Below are 12,529 nucleotides of genomic sequence, written 5' to 3' on the forward strand. Positions count from 1 at the left end.
ACCTTCTGTTGGTCTGTAAATGCAGTAAATTAGAATAACTGCCTTGTATAAAATTGCTCTTTCAAAATGGCTGTAGCGAATGTCTTGAAATAGGCCTCTGTCTCTTTAAGAACCTCTGACCCTTTCCGGCACGCCCCCTCCACACGCTGTGTGTGGCATCAGTGGGGAGGGGGTTCTGCTGAGGAGCAGTGGTTGGTTTCTCGGCTGGTGACGAAAGCTCGAAGGCGTCTCCAGGAGGGGGAGGCATTCCTAGGAGGACTCAGGCAAGGCTGTCCCTAAAATGGCTGCCATCAGAGTTTTTACAGATTACTCAAAAATACGTGAATGTGCCAAGGCAACACTTCAGGCATGTTTTTAATGAGGGAATGACATAATAACATGATGTAAAGCTTGAAAAAGTCGATTTTGCATAAAACCCCCCCTTTAAGTTTGGTCAGGCCTACCAAGCGTAAGGTTTGTGGCAGATTATTCTGTATTCTACCACCCTGAGCAGTCTTCAGATGGGTGTGACTTTGGAGTACCTTGCAGACAGAAGAAGAATGATGTGCCACGGTTTGCTCTGTTCACTTGTCCAGAAATGAGCTCACGGCTGTACGGAGCCCTCTGGGATAGGATCGTCCACACACCCTTATGCATCATTCTATCTGCACAGTGTCCTGACAGCTAATTCCTCATGTTGGTCTATATGGGACGGCGTACATAAATCTGAATGCTACTAGAACCAGTTCTTTCGTATATACAAAAGCGATATGGTCATATTTTTAGCGTCTCCCTGATGCCTTGCACTTGTTGACTTTTTACAGAACAATCATGTCCCTTGCCACTTCCTGTTCAAGTGCATACTCTGTTTAATGTGCAATGTCCTTGTCCAACACGAAAGAGTTGTAGCAGAGAAGTTGTTTAACCTGGTCAAAGGAGAAAACAGTGCAATGGAGAAACAGTGATTTACAGAGCACCGACACAAGCTCGAGTGTGGTTGATAGAATTCTCCTACGGGACAGAGGAGACACTTCCCTTCTCTCGCAGTTGAAGACATGAGGGATGGGTCCAGGAAGATCCACCACACTTCATGATTCAATTTTCCTGTCTTTACTCCAGAATATGTGTTTCTAGTCTAGACTGCAGACAGGCAGACTTCTCGATTTCATGATGAAACGTACTTTTTTTGCCACTAGGATGTTAAGCCTCTCGTCCTTTGCTGCTTTACTCAAATAGAGCACAAGTAGATGGATGATTATTACTAAATATAAATCACAAGTTATTTAAATTACTTTTACAGGTGCAAAAACAATGCTGTGCTGGAAAATGGTGCGTCAGGCGTTCCTAGAAGTGTCTCTTAAATGCTCAATGTGACAAAATAGCCTCTCTGAGTGTGTAAATATTAGGAGCCTCTTGGCTTGAATGAACTGACGTGATTTCTCTCTTCTCTTTGTAGGAGATGTGTACATACAGCCAACACAGGACACAAAAAATCCAGTCATCTATGGAGTCTTCTCGGTCTCCGGGTTAGTGGAACACAGTGTCTGTACAGAACAGTAAATTAAGACGCATCGAGAGTGAATGGTAACACTTTTATGCCTTTCTTCTCACAGCTCCGTGTTCAAAGGCTCAGCAGTCTGTGTGTACTCGATGGCTGACATCCGTATGGTCTTCAATGGCCCTTTTGCCCACAAAGAGGGCCCTAATTACCAGTGGGTCGCCTATACTGGGAAGATCCCATACCCTCGTCCTGGGACGGTCAGTATTATGTACCAAAAACAGGCTCTCTCTCTCAGTAACAGCACACACATGTAACCAGGTCAGCAAACTGCCTTAAGTATGACGTCGTCTATCGAAAGAATAATGCAATATTAAATTGTGGTTCTTTGAAGTAAATCCAAGCATTATGATACATGTTTTTTTTTCCTTTGCTGAGATTCTTGCTTCTTTGGTTAATTCATATAACCAGTGCACTACAGCAGATATGTTTTTATGCAAATAGACCCCTCTCTAGTTCATAATTTTGTTGCTTCTGTTCCACAGTGCCCCGGAGGTACGTTCACCCCAAACATGAAGTCAACTAAGGACTACCCAGATGAAGTGATTAACTTTATGAGAAACCACCCAGCCATGCACAACGCTGTCTACCCAGTGCACAAGCGCCCCCTGGTGGTCAGAACCAACGTGGACTATGAGTTCACCACCGTCACAGTGGACCAAGTGACTGCAGCAGATGGCAACTATGAAGTGCTCTTCCTGGGAACTGGTGAGTGCAATATTTAGGAAAAGGAAAAACAGTTGGTAACACAGATTATTTGACGGGCAAATGTATGCAGCTCTACACCTTTGATCAGTTTAAGTGGAGCATGCCAGTGTCACAATGAATAATGGCTCAAAATCCCTACTTATAGATAAGCCCCAAGTCAGCAACAAGCTTGTCTTTTCTGCAATCATTTATCATTTAGAGCATTCCTGCTCTTTGTGCTCCTGCAGCCATGAAGCCCATCACAGTGTGCCTTTTCATCTGTGAACTAAGACTGTACCTGCAGGGCACGGAGGGGCAATTACTCCTCGCAAAGAACCCACTATAGATGTGTGACTTGTTTTGGAACTATTGTTCATTATTTGTCATGGGATTTTTTTTCAGTCGAGACTGTGGGCACTATTTGATGGATGTGCTACATTACTTCTGATCAATTGTCAATACAAAACTGAACAACCTTTAACTTTTATAGATACAAAGGGCATTTTCATTCAAAGATGGAACAGAACAAACTTAACTGTGCTGCATGATGGTGCAGTGGCTTGTCTTGCCTTAAACCAAGAAAGTCCCGAGTTTGACCCAGGGGCCAGGTTCTACGCAGACACAGGGAGAACATGAAGTCTGCATGTTCTCCCTGTGTCTGCATAGGTTTCCTCCTGGTTCTCCAGCTTTACCCACCACTAAAACATGTACAATCTGATCTCCTCGCAGGGCCAGAACTCCTCCGAAAAAAAATAGTTTTGTATCTTAGTGCTGATTAAAAATCTGTAAATGAATAAATAAATAAATAACTGAACTTCATGGTCAAAGTGTCTTCAGGCAGGTATTACACCAAACAGCAAGAACGGCTCTAGTTATAATGGAAAATGTAATTGACAACAAAGTGAATGTGCTTCTCAGTGATATTCGCCTCACGACTTAAAATATGACAGCTGATTTTAAAGAAAAGCACACAGAAATAAGCTCAAGTGCCTCATATAGTTTGTACTTGATGTCGCTGCTTTCCATTTGGGACCTGATCAGGGTGAGCACCCCCAGAATCTATTTGTTTCATGCCACATTCCTTACTCCAAGTCCAAAGAATGCCCCACACAGGCATATATGTCTCTACTAATTTTAAACCCCTAACTTAGATTCTAACTTAAACTCCCAGACCGCATTATCGTTGCCTAATGTGTATGATCCGTGTTAAATAGAGTTTTTGTTCAGCTGCAGGAGCAATGCTGTGAATGTGATAGACGCCGCCCGGGCCTTTCTGCTGCTGTCACTGGCTGCTTTTGATCCCTCTATTCAGAAGTCATAATATATCACAGGTATCCCACTCGCTGGAATGCAGAACCCTTTAGAGAAATCAAACGGGCAGGGAGAACGCGGGACTTTGTATGAATAGGTGGAGGCCCAGGATGACAGAAGAGGTTTGTCATGGTGGTGGCAGAGAGGAACAGGCCTGACTGTCACTCGGGGATAAACTATATTGAAGCATGGCACCAATGGGGACCAGAGGACAGTGGGCTGGAGGTTTACGGCTGTTGTTGACAGAAGAGGGTGTAAGCTGACAGGTGTGATGTGGTCCACAGATAAGGGCACAGTGCAGAAGGTCATTGTCCTGCCCAGAGATGACCTGCAGACAGAGGAGCTGGTGCTGGAGGAAGTGGAAGTCTTCAAGGTATGATTATATTGTTAATAATAGTAGTAATCTATTGCGTACTGTATTTATTTATTTTCCTCTTCCAGGTGCCGACTCCCATTACAACAATGAAGATCTCATCTAAAAGAGTAAGTTTGTCTGCGTAATACACAGCAACATACACACACAACTATTTTTTCAGTTATTTTTTTCATTTATCATAATACTAGTCATATGTAGTAGGATTATGAGCATCGATTAAAAATATTTTGCCTTTTGGCCTTTTTTTCCCCGTACAGCAACAGCTCTATGTGTCGTCCGCCATCGGCCTGACTCAGCTGGCCCTGCACCGCTGTGATGCCTATGGGGAGGCGTGCGCCGACTGCTGCCTGGCCAGAGACCCCTACTGCGCATGGGACGGCAAATCTTGCTCCCGCTACTCCGCCTCCCAGAAGAGGTGAGCTCCTGCAGTCATTTTGTTTTTGTCTGAGCAATTGTTAGCCTGTTAGCATGAGAACCACTAACACAATCAGATTTGTTGGTCTGATAAAAAATCGAAAATGTACGTGAGCTTCCTGGATGGCTCTGCGGCTGAATTTGACTTGGTAATTTAACCTAGGACTGGTTTGGTGTTGACAGACTATCATAAATCGCACAAATAGAAGAAGGGTTTTTTGGTCCAGAAGCTTTTTTTTTTTTTTCTTTCTTTACTAAATTGTCAGAGCCGTGACTAAAAGGCAAGGCAACTTTATTTATACCGCGCATGTTGTACTCATGGCAACTCAATAAAACCCATGACTCTGAGGATAGCACAATGTTCTGCCATTTCTGAAAACTTTTCTAAATCGAAAGCATTTTTAATTGTTACCAATATCACATTATAATGTTAGTGTTTTGGTTTGTTTTGACTGGTACATTGAGTGCTCGGCAATGTGTTTTCTGTTAGCAATTGTTTATCTGTACATGAGTTTCTGTTATGAACTGTTGAATGGCTTTGGATGGCTTTGTGGTTGCTTTATGCTCTTTTTCTCTCCTTATTCGGCAACACTGGTCTGACCCATTTAGACGAAGCCGGAGGCAGGACGTCAAGTACGGGAACCCCATACGCCAGTGCCGTGGCTTCAACTCCAACGGTGGGTCTCTTATCTGAGTTCACATCACCGACCCATGTGCGACAACTTTAAAGGGATATTTAAGGATTTTTGACTTAGGGCCTCATTTCCTAGTTATCCAGGGTGTTGTTGTTTTCTGGAGATTTATTTTTTTTATTATTCATACAGTCCTTATATTTGAAGAGTTCAGTGGTGCTAGGCTAGTGCTAGGCTAGTGCATGTCTATGGTAACTAGTAGCCTGCATTAAAAAAGTCAGACCCAAGCATAGTGCACCTGAGGCAAATCACTTATAACAGCAGACTATCAATTGAATCAAATTTGTTGACTGAATATTTTTTTTTAAATATAACCATTTTGCATTTAAAATAACTTATATTTAAGCAACATCAGCTTCCTGGTTGTAAGCTACGCAGCGGTGGAGTGATCTGCTAGGTTACTGGATCTACACTAGTTTGTTTACCTGCGGCTGGCATTACTACACATGGAATTCACAAAGGAGCTTTCTTTCAGTCAGATATGGCAACGTTTGGGGGACTACCTGATGATTTTGAAGAGGTTTTTAATGCAGGCTACTAGTCTACTACTATCCTAGCACTCTTCAAATACAAGGACTGGATAACACTCTGGATAACTAGGAAATGAGGCCCTATGTCAAAAATCCTGAAATATCCCTTTAAATGTCTCTGCAATCATCTCCAATCATTCCTTACACGGGAATGAGAAGTGCGGAGTCATGATTGAAATGTTCTGTGTCTCTGTGTCCCCACAGCCAATAAGAACGCAGTGGAGATGGTCCAGTATGGGGTGGAGGGCAGCAGCACGTTCTTGGAGTGTCAAGCGCGCTCTCCTCATGCCATGGTCAAATGGCACCTGCAGAGGGACAACAGCGACCGGCGGAAAGAAGTGAGTCCAGACTGTCTAGACAGGCGCCACAAAAATAAATATTTTTTCTCTAGGACTCTCTTTAAGCAGCAATCCAAACTCCAGACTATTTTTTTTTACACATGAATTGAATTCATTATTAGCAACAGGAAAAGTCCTTATGTGCAAGCAGTCACAGTTCTGCTGAAGAAAACATGCCCTCTAATGAGTAAACTAAAGTTTCTTTGCATAACATCAGAACCGTCCCAGAGTGAGCTGTGCTTTGTGGCAGCATGAATAATGTAGGCAGGCCTGATCTGAATGATGTCATACCACCGACTGTCCTGAGTGGAACAACACACAATGGACACATGTGAAGACCTTGACTATGATCTACGGCCCTGAGGCACGAGTTAAAGTTTTATTGTGAAGCTGCAGTCTTTTTATTGATAATTCTGTTGGATGCCTCCTGACCTAAGGAAAGAATCGACTTATGTGACTTCAACAGGAGGAGAGCTGGGATTTGATTTAAAGCTTCTGTCAGGTTGATGATGTTTGAACTGGTGTGTTTTAAGGACGTGACTCGAAGGACTGACTTTTGTTGAACATTGACATCCAAAAATCCAAGCCCAGAATTTACATGTTCCAGACATTACCCTGTTACACAGTCCAGTCCACAACAGAGGGAGGCTCAGTACGGTCCCGCTTGCAAGACTGTTTCATGACGATCAAAGCAGAGGCACAAATCATTAACCCCCCACCTGAACTGAGCATATTTTCTCAAGTTTGGCTTTACCCAAATCCAAAAGCTTCTTGATAAAAAATCGTCAAAATAGCGACGAAAAAAAAGATGAAAACGCAACCAAAAAGTGCTGAAAAAACGGCAAAAGAGCGAGAAAACGATCCAGAAAAGCAACGATAACACAATGGAAAAGCGACAAAAGATACGACTAGAGTGATGAAAAAGCCACAAAAGAGTGACGAAAAAACGTGACCTCAAACTCAACAAAAAAGTGACAAAAATACAGCGACAAATTAGTTTTGTAGGTCTTAGCCTTCAAATGAGGCTTTGCACTGGCTTATGTATAGGCTCTGAGCTCCGAGAAGCTTTAAATTTGGGTAAAACCAAAATGCACTCAGTTAAAGCCTCAAAAAGCAAAAGGAGGGGACAATCATGAATGAATGAATCTTTACTAAAGGGACAATGTTGATTGTCCCTTTAAGAGACATTTAACTTATAGAGACAGAGATGTACTGCACCAGATTATAGCTAAACAGCTTCCATCCGCAGTTCCAGGTTACAGAGAAATAACTAACAATATACAGCATGTTCTTGGAGTGTTAGGAAGTCAGTGGCTTTAGCTGCAGCTAAACTTATTTTAGCTGCAGCTAAACTTATTTTGGTTGCAGCTAAACTTATGAGAAGTAAAGTTAAGGATTATGAACTAAATAGATTTTTGGTCAAGTCAAGTTTCAGAATTTTTCACTCCATCCACAGTTTTGAGTTGGTATTGGTAGTGTATTTTTTCATTTTTTCATCCTTAGGCAAGACACTCCACCATTTCTACCCTGAGTGAATGTGTGTTTGTGTAGGTCATAGGCGCACAACACCAGTCCCATGTCTGTTCACCTGTCACTGAAGGGTGGATGTGCTAAACTGAAAAGCCGCTTTGTGAAAATGCAGGATAACGGGACAAATGGATTGAATTCTTCTTCTCTGTGCAGCTACGTTCGGACGGGCGGCTCCTGAAAACAGAGCAGGGTCTTCTCCTGCGCTCCCTGCAGCCCTCGGACTCCGGCCTGTACCAGTGCTCGGCCACCGAAAAGAACTTCAAGCACACCCTCGTCAAACTCCAGCTGGTGGTGCTGTCGGGCCGCGCCGTCAACAACGCCTTGGTGGACGGCCCCGGGGGTCTTTCGCCGTCCTCCCTCCACTCCAGCACTCAGTGGACCCCGAGCGCGGGCCAGTACAAGGACCTTCTGACCATCCTGAGCCAGCCGGAGATGAGCCTGATCAACCAATACTGTCAGGACTACTGGCAGTACGGAGACCCGCTGATGGGGGCGCTCAAGGCCAAAGATCTAAAGGAGCTGAAGGAGCAGAAGAAGCCGCGCAACCGTCGACATCATGGGGACCACCGGGATGGCGAGGACCAGGCGGAGACATGAGGGGACTTCTAGAGACACGCTGTATGCTTCCTGAACCCCGCCCCCCCCCCCCCCCCCTCATTACCCTGTGGAAACTGGGAGAGACTTGTAGCAAAAGAAAATAAGTTCAGCTTCAAAAACAAACTGAGAAAATAAAAAGCTTACAGTTACCACCCCGTACACTCAAAGATATACGATACGCAGTATTTATTGTAGGTTGTATATATTACCATCCGTGAATTCTTTGTACTTATGAAAACATGATCTTTGTGTATAGGTACCTTTTGGGGACGAATATTAATGTTATTATTGTTGTTGGTTGGTTATTTCATTGTTGCTCGTTGCTGTTACTTCTCTGTCAACATCATGTCTCTCGGCACCGGTTGGGAGCGAGCTAAGGGGGCGATGATGCGTAGTTTCCTGCTTGTTTTTCGGACTCGGGACCTTTTTTTTTATTATTTGTGAATGCGGCGGGACCCAGCGATTGCAGAGTATTGTCCAGGCGCCTGGACATGGACTTGACACTGCAAAAGGACAGTGTTCTGGGTCCGTGAGGAACAAGGCGTTTACGCGAGGAGCTACAGACTGTGTTCGATGATGTTGTCGTACCCACAATATTGATGTGATGTTTATTTTTTATGTTCCGAGTGTGGGACGTGTCGGGAAATAAGGTGACATCTGCTGGGATGAAAAGTGACATTAAGGGGCTGCGTGTAATGTATTATTTTTACTTTTGTACTTAAAACGATGGCCCAGAAAAGCTCTTATTTCTTTTTTTTTTTTTGTATGACTAAATGGATTCCTCAGTAGCATGGTTTAAGAACAAATTAAAGGAAAACATTGGGAGAAGATGCTTTTGCAAAGTCATATCCTGATAATTATAATTTACAACCACATATACCATATTCCCTTCAAGACTGTAAACAACCAACATTTGCTCACTAGGCTTTAGGAAATCCATAGCTTTACATCTCTATTTGGACCAACCATTATAACATATTTATAACATTTAACATATGTTATAACATAACATTTGTTCTGCTGCTAGACTTTCCACAAAAACGCAGACATATTCTTGGCATAGGAAAATGAAAGTGGGGACTGGCCAGGCAAATTGAAAACTTTTCCAGATGCAAAACCTTTTTCTGAAAATATGCCGTCGAATGTTGCAGAGATTTTGCATGGAGGGCATTATTCTTTTAATTTAAAGGGACATTCTTTGGGGAACAAAATGAAACAAGCACAACTCTGCCGCAGCTGACTCTTGGGAAAGTGGAGAGGACAATGAACATGGGGGCTCTGATGGGACAGCACCATTTACTCTGAGCACAAGACATCCTCTTCTTCTTTCCCGGTGCATTTAATTCCCATGTGAAAAAAAAAAAAAAAAAAAGTGTACAACAAAGCATTGTAAAATGTTGTGACTCTAACCAAATGTGGGGAAGCTGGCTTTCATTGTGTGCATGAACATGTCCGATGTGCTGTAGTTCTGTGCTCATTGTTTTCCTTCATCTCTGGGGTGTACAGTCATGGGGACATCCTTCCGAGAAATGGATCAAACTGATGCTTTAAACACACCACACACCTCTGTACATAGAGAAGCAGGATGTGTCTTTTGAAGGTGTGACGTTGTGTGTCGGTGTCACTGTGCAACGTGGAATATTTGTGGCACATGATGTTGGAGAGAAAATAAAGTATTGTCTATGGACCATGTAAACAGTTTCCCATCTATCTATCTATCTATCTATCTATCTATCTATCTATCTATCTATCTATCTATCTATCTATCTATCTATCTATCTATCTATCTACAGTATCTATCTATCTATCTATCTATCTATCTATCTATAGTATCTATCTATCTATCTATCTATCTCTCTCTCTCTCTCATCTATCTATCTATCTATCTATCTATCTATCTATCTATCTATCTATCTATCTATAGTATCTATCTATCTATCTATCTATCTATCTATCTATCTATCTATCTATCTAATTTACTCATCTAGTATCTAATCTGTCTATCTACGCTACAGTTGTGCTTAAAGGTTTACATACCCTGGCAGAATTCCATTATAGGAACTGGAGGCTTTTTGCCAAGAGCAATGGGCCGCTTTACCAATAGAAAAAATATAGAACCTCATTCACAACTACCACAAAAGACTCTAAACTGCCATTGATGTTAAAGGGGGCAATAAACAGCATTAAAAACTGGGGTATGCAAACTATTGATCAGGGTCATTTTGGTACTTTCTTTTTTATTATTATGATTTAAAAATAGCAAACTCAGTTGTTTGACGATAAATGGCTTCACACAACTATGAGTGAAAAAAATACTTTTTGTGATATCATATTTTCATACTTTCATATTTTTTGAAAAATAGAAAAATTCTGCCAGGGTATGCACAGCTGTATTTATAAGCCTGTGTCACACGTTTCTCAAAGTGCTACATATATTATTCTTTCACTCCACACTCGATGGCAGTTAGCTATTAGTGTAGCCACAGCTGCCCTGGGGCAAACTGTGGCTACACTCTTATCCTCTGCTGGACACGTGTGGAATTCTTTCACTTTTTTAAATTTAAGTTGCCCCCTTGTGGCTGGAATGAGCATTCTGGCTATTTCTTTAAAAATGAATTCTGCACAGGAATGGGCAAGAGACTTACTTTTCTTTCTTTTTTTTTGACATACTCAATTCATGCTCTACAAAGGGCCACATTAAATCATCCCACGGGCCGCATGTGGCCCGCGGGCCTTGGGTTTCAATCATCTATCGTTTTTTCATTCTCAGACATGGGCCATGCACTAAAAAAGTTAAATGGTCTGATGCTGTGTTCTCTATCTGATAACAGAACCAAACATTAGTGGATGTGTATTTATAAGCTGTATGTTCATAGGCTCTCAGTCGTCCATTGTAGTAGAGATTTTCAAATACTTGAGTCGAAGTTGTTTCTCTTCTATCTATAGAAACTTTTTAGTTTATATTAAAAACTAGTTTAACACATAACCTCGAGGTCTAATCTCCGAAGTCCCTCCTAAACTGCATATTACAGGACAGGCTGGCCAACGTAGAAACTAAATATGTCATATATGATTAGTTTCTTTGTTGAGCTGAGAATGTGATGGTGCTATGGGGCTCTTCCTTATTGTTACATTGAATAAACAATATATTATATCAGTAAAATCACAGCATTGATTATGATTGGTTTACCATGTTCACCTAATAATGAAGAAACTATAACCATCAGGAAGAATACCTGATTCCAGAAATATGGATGCACATTTTGGATCTTTTATCATTTATTACAGTCCTTGTGTTAATTTGGATGGTGAAGCAGTGGATAGTAGAGGCACTGCTGAAACCCCCAGCTCATCAGCTCACATCTACAGTGCATTAAGAACCTGCAGTAGAAAAGAATGTGAATCTATAACCATTTGCAAACAGAGAAAACTGAGGACAAAATCTATAGGCATTTTATTTTTTAGCTGAGGCGGAAAATAATTAATTACATACAATTAAACAGAATCGATGCGGTAAACACCAGCACAACACTTAGTGATCCTGTTTTTATTGATTCAAGCCTGGCCTGGCAAATTAACTTCAGTCTATCCAGAAATTACAACTACCGTAAAGACATTGATTTGAAAGAAGGGCCACTTTTTCAAGGAACTAAAACAGCACAAAATAACCCACAAGCGTTCATTCTAATCTGATATTTAAGATAATGACAATCAGTCAAGCTTCGCTCTTCTCCGGGGCTGGTAATAGAGAGCAGAGGCGACAGCGGCTCAGATGGAAGAGCAGGTCGGCAGTTTAAATCCTCCAGCAAGTGCAGTCTGTCACTTTAATTTGGGCAAGACACTTCACCCGTGTCCTCTGTGAAGTGTGTGAGTCATGGTGATCAGAGGGGGCACTGACAGAGTTGGCTTTTGTCAAGTCTACCCCGGGGCGGCTGTGGCTATGATAATAATGACTACAGTGCAGCATTAAGAAGCTATAGTCAAACTTGTAAAGTGCAATGCAGCCTCTATTGTTAATGGGACATTCCAACCAGACGTAGAGTCTCATCAAGGAGAAATTATTTTAGTCCAACCTCAGATCAGATGAGGGACTGCCACAACTCAAAGCAAATTGTAAATAATGTGATAAGAAATATTCTGGACCAGACATTATCAACATGGGACGATAGGAAAGTTACCAGGAAAACTCAACCTCAACTTCCTGTTCAGTTTTTGTAGCATTTTCATTTCATCAGAACAGTTACTTGAATTGAATTAGAATTACATTCACAATAATAGAGGTAGCAAATGTAAGCCGTTTACATTTGCTAATTTGTGAGCAAATGTAAACTAGATACAATGCTTAGGAAATAGTCTGTGGCTAATTGAGGGCATGTTGCACCTAATTTACAATCTGTAGTTCCCTTGATTGAAGTTTTAGTGCCCCAAATCTGATATTAAAAAAACTGTATATATTACTCTGCTTATCTCTACTTTTGCACATGCTACTCCTTTGGCATTTGAGCAAAGCTTAGTAA

The 12,529-nt window shown here is 41.8% G+C and overlaps 1 protein-coding gene across 1 annotated transcript in view; it reads left to right on the top strand.

Annotated features, from left to right (window-relative positions):
- The window catches only part of LOC306979558 (semaphorin-3F-like), a 59,086-nt gene extending 50,563 nt beyond the window's left edge, over positions 1 to 8,523 (top strand). The window contains exons 11-19 of the mRNA XM_079578553.1: positions 1,436 to 1,505; positions 1,593 to 1,737; positions 2,023 to 2,245; positions 3,820 to 3,908; positions 3,977 to 4,018; positions 4,169 to 4,325; positions 4,919 to 5,002; positions 5,752 to 5,885; positions 7,569 to 8,523. Coding sequence (XP_079434679.1) covers positions 1,436 to 1,505; positions 1,593 to 1,737; positions 2,023 to 2,245; positions 3,820 to 3,908; positions 3,977 to 4,018; positions 4,169 to 4,325; positions 4,919 to 5,002; positions 5,752 to 5,885; positions 7,569 to 8,012 — 1,388 coding nt within the window. The 3' untranslated portion in view covers positions 8,013 to 8,523. The remainder of the gene's footprint in view (positions 1 to 1,435; positions 1,506 to 1,592; positions 1,738 to 2,022; positions 2,246 to 3,819; positions 3,909 to 3,976; positions 4,019 to 4,168; positions 4,326 to 4,918; positions 5,003 to 5,751; positions 5,886 to 7,568) is intronic.
- The last annotated feature ends 4,006 nt before the right edge of the window (positions 8,524 to 12,529 follow it).

This window comes from Gobius niger (assembly GCF_951799975.1).
Source record: "Gobius niger genome assembly, chromosome: 20".
Lineage (NCBI taxonomy): Eukaryota > Metazoa > Chordata > Actinopteri > Gobiiformes > Gobiidae > Gobius > Gobius niger.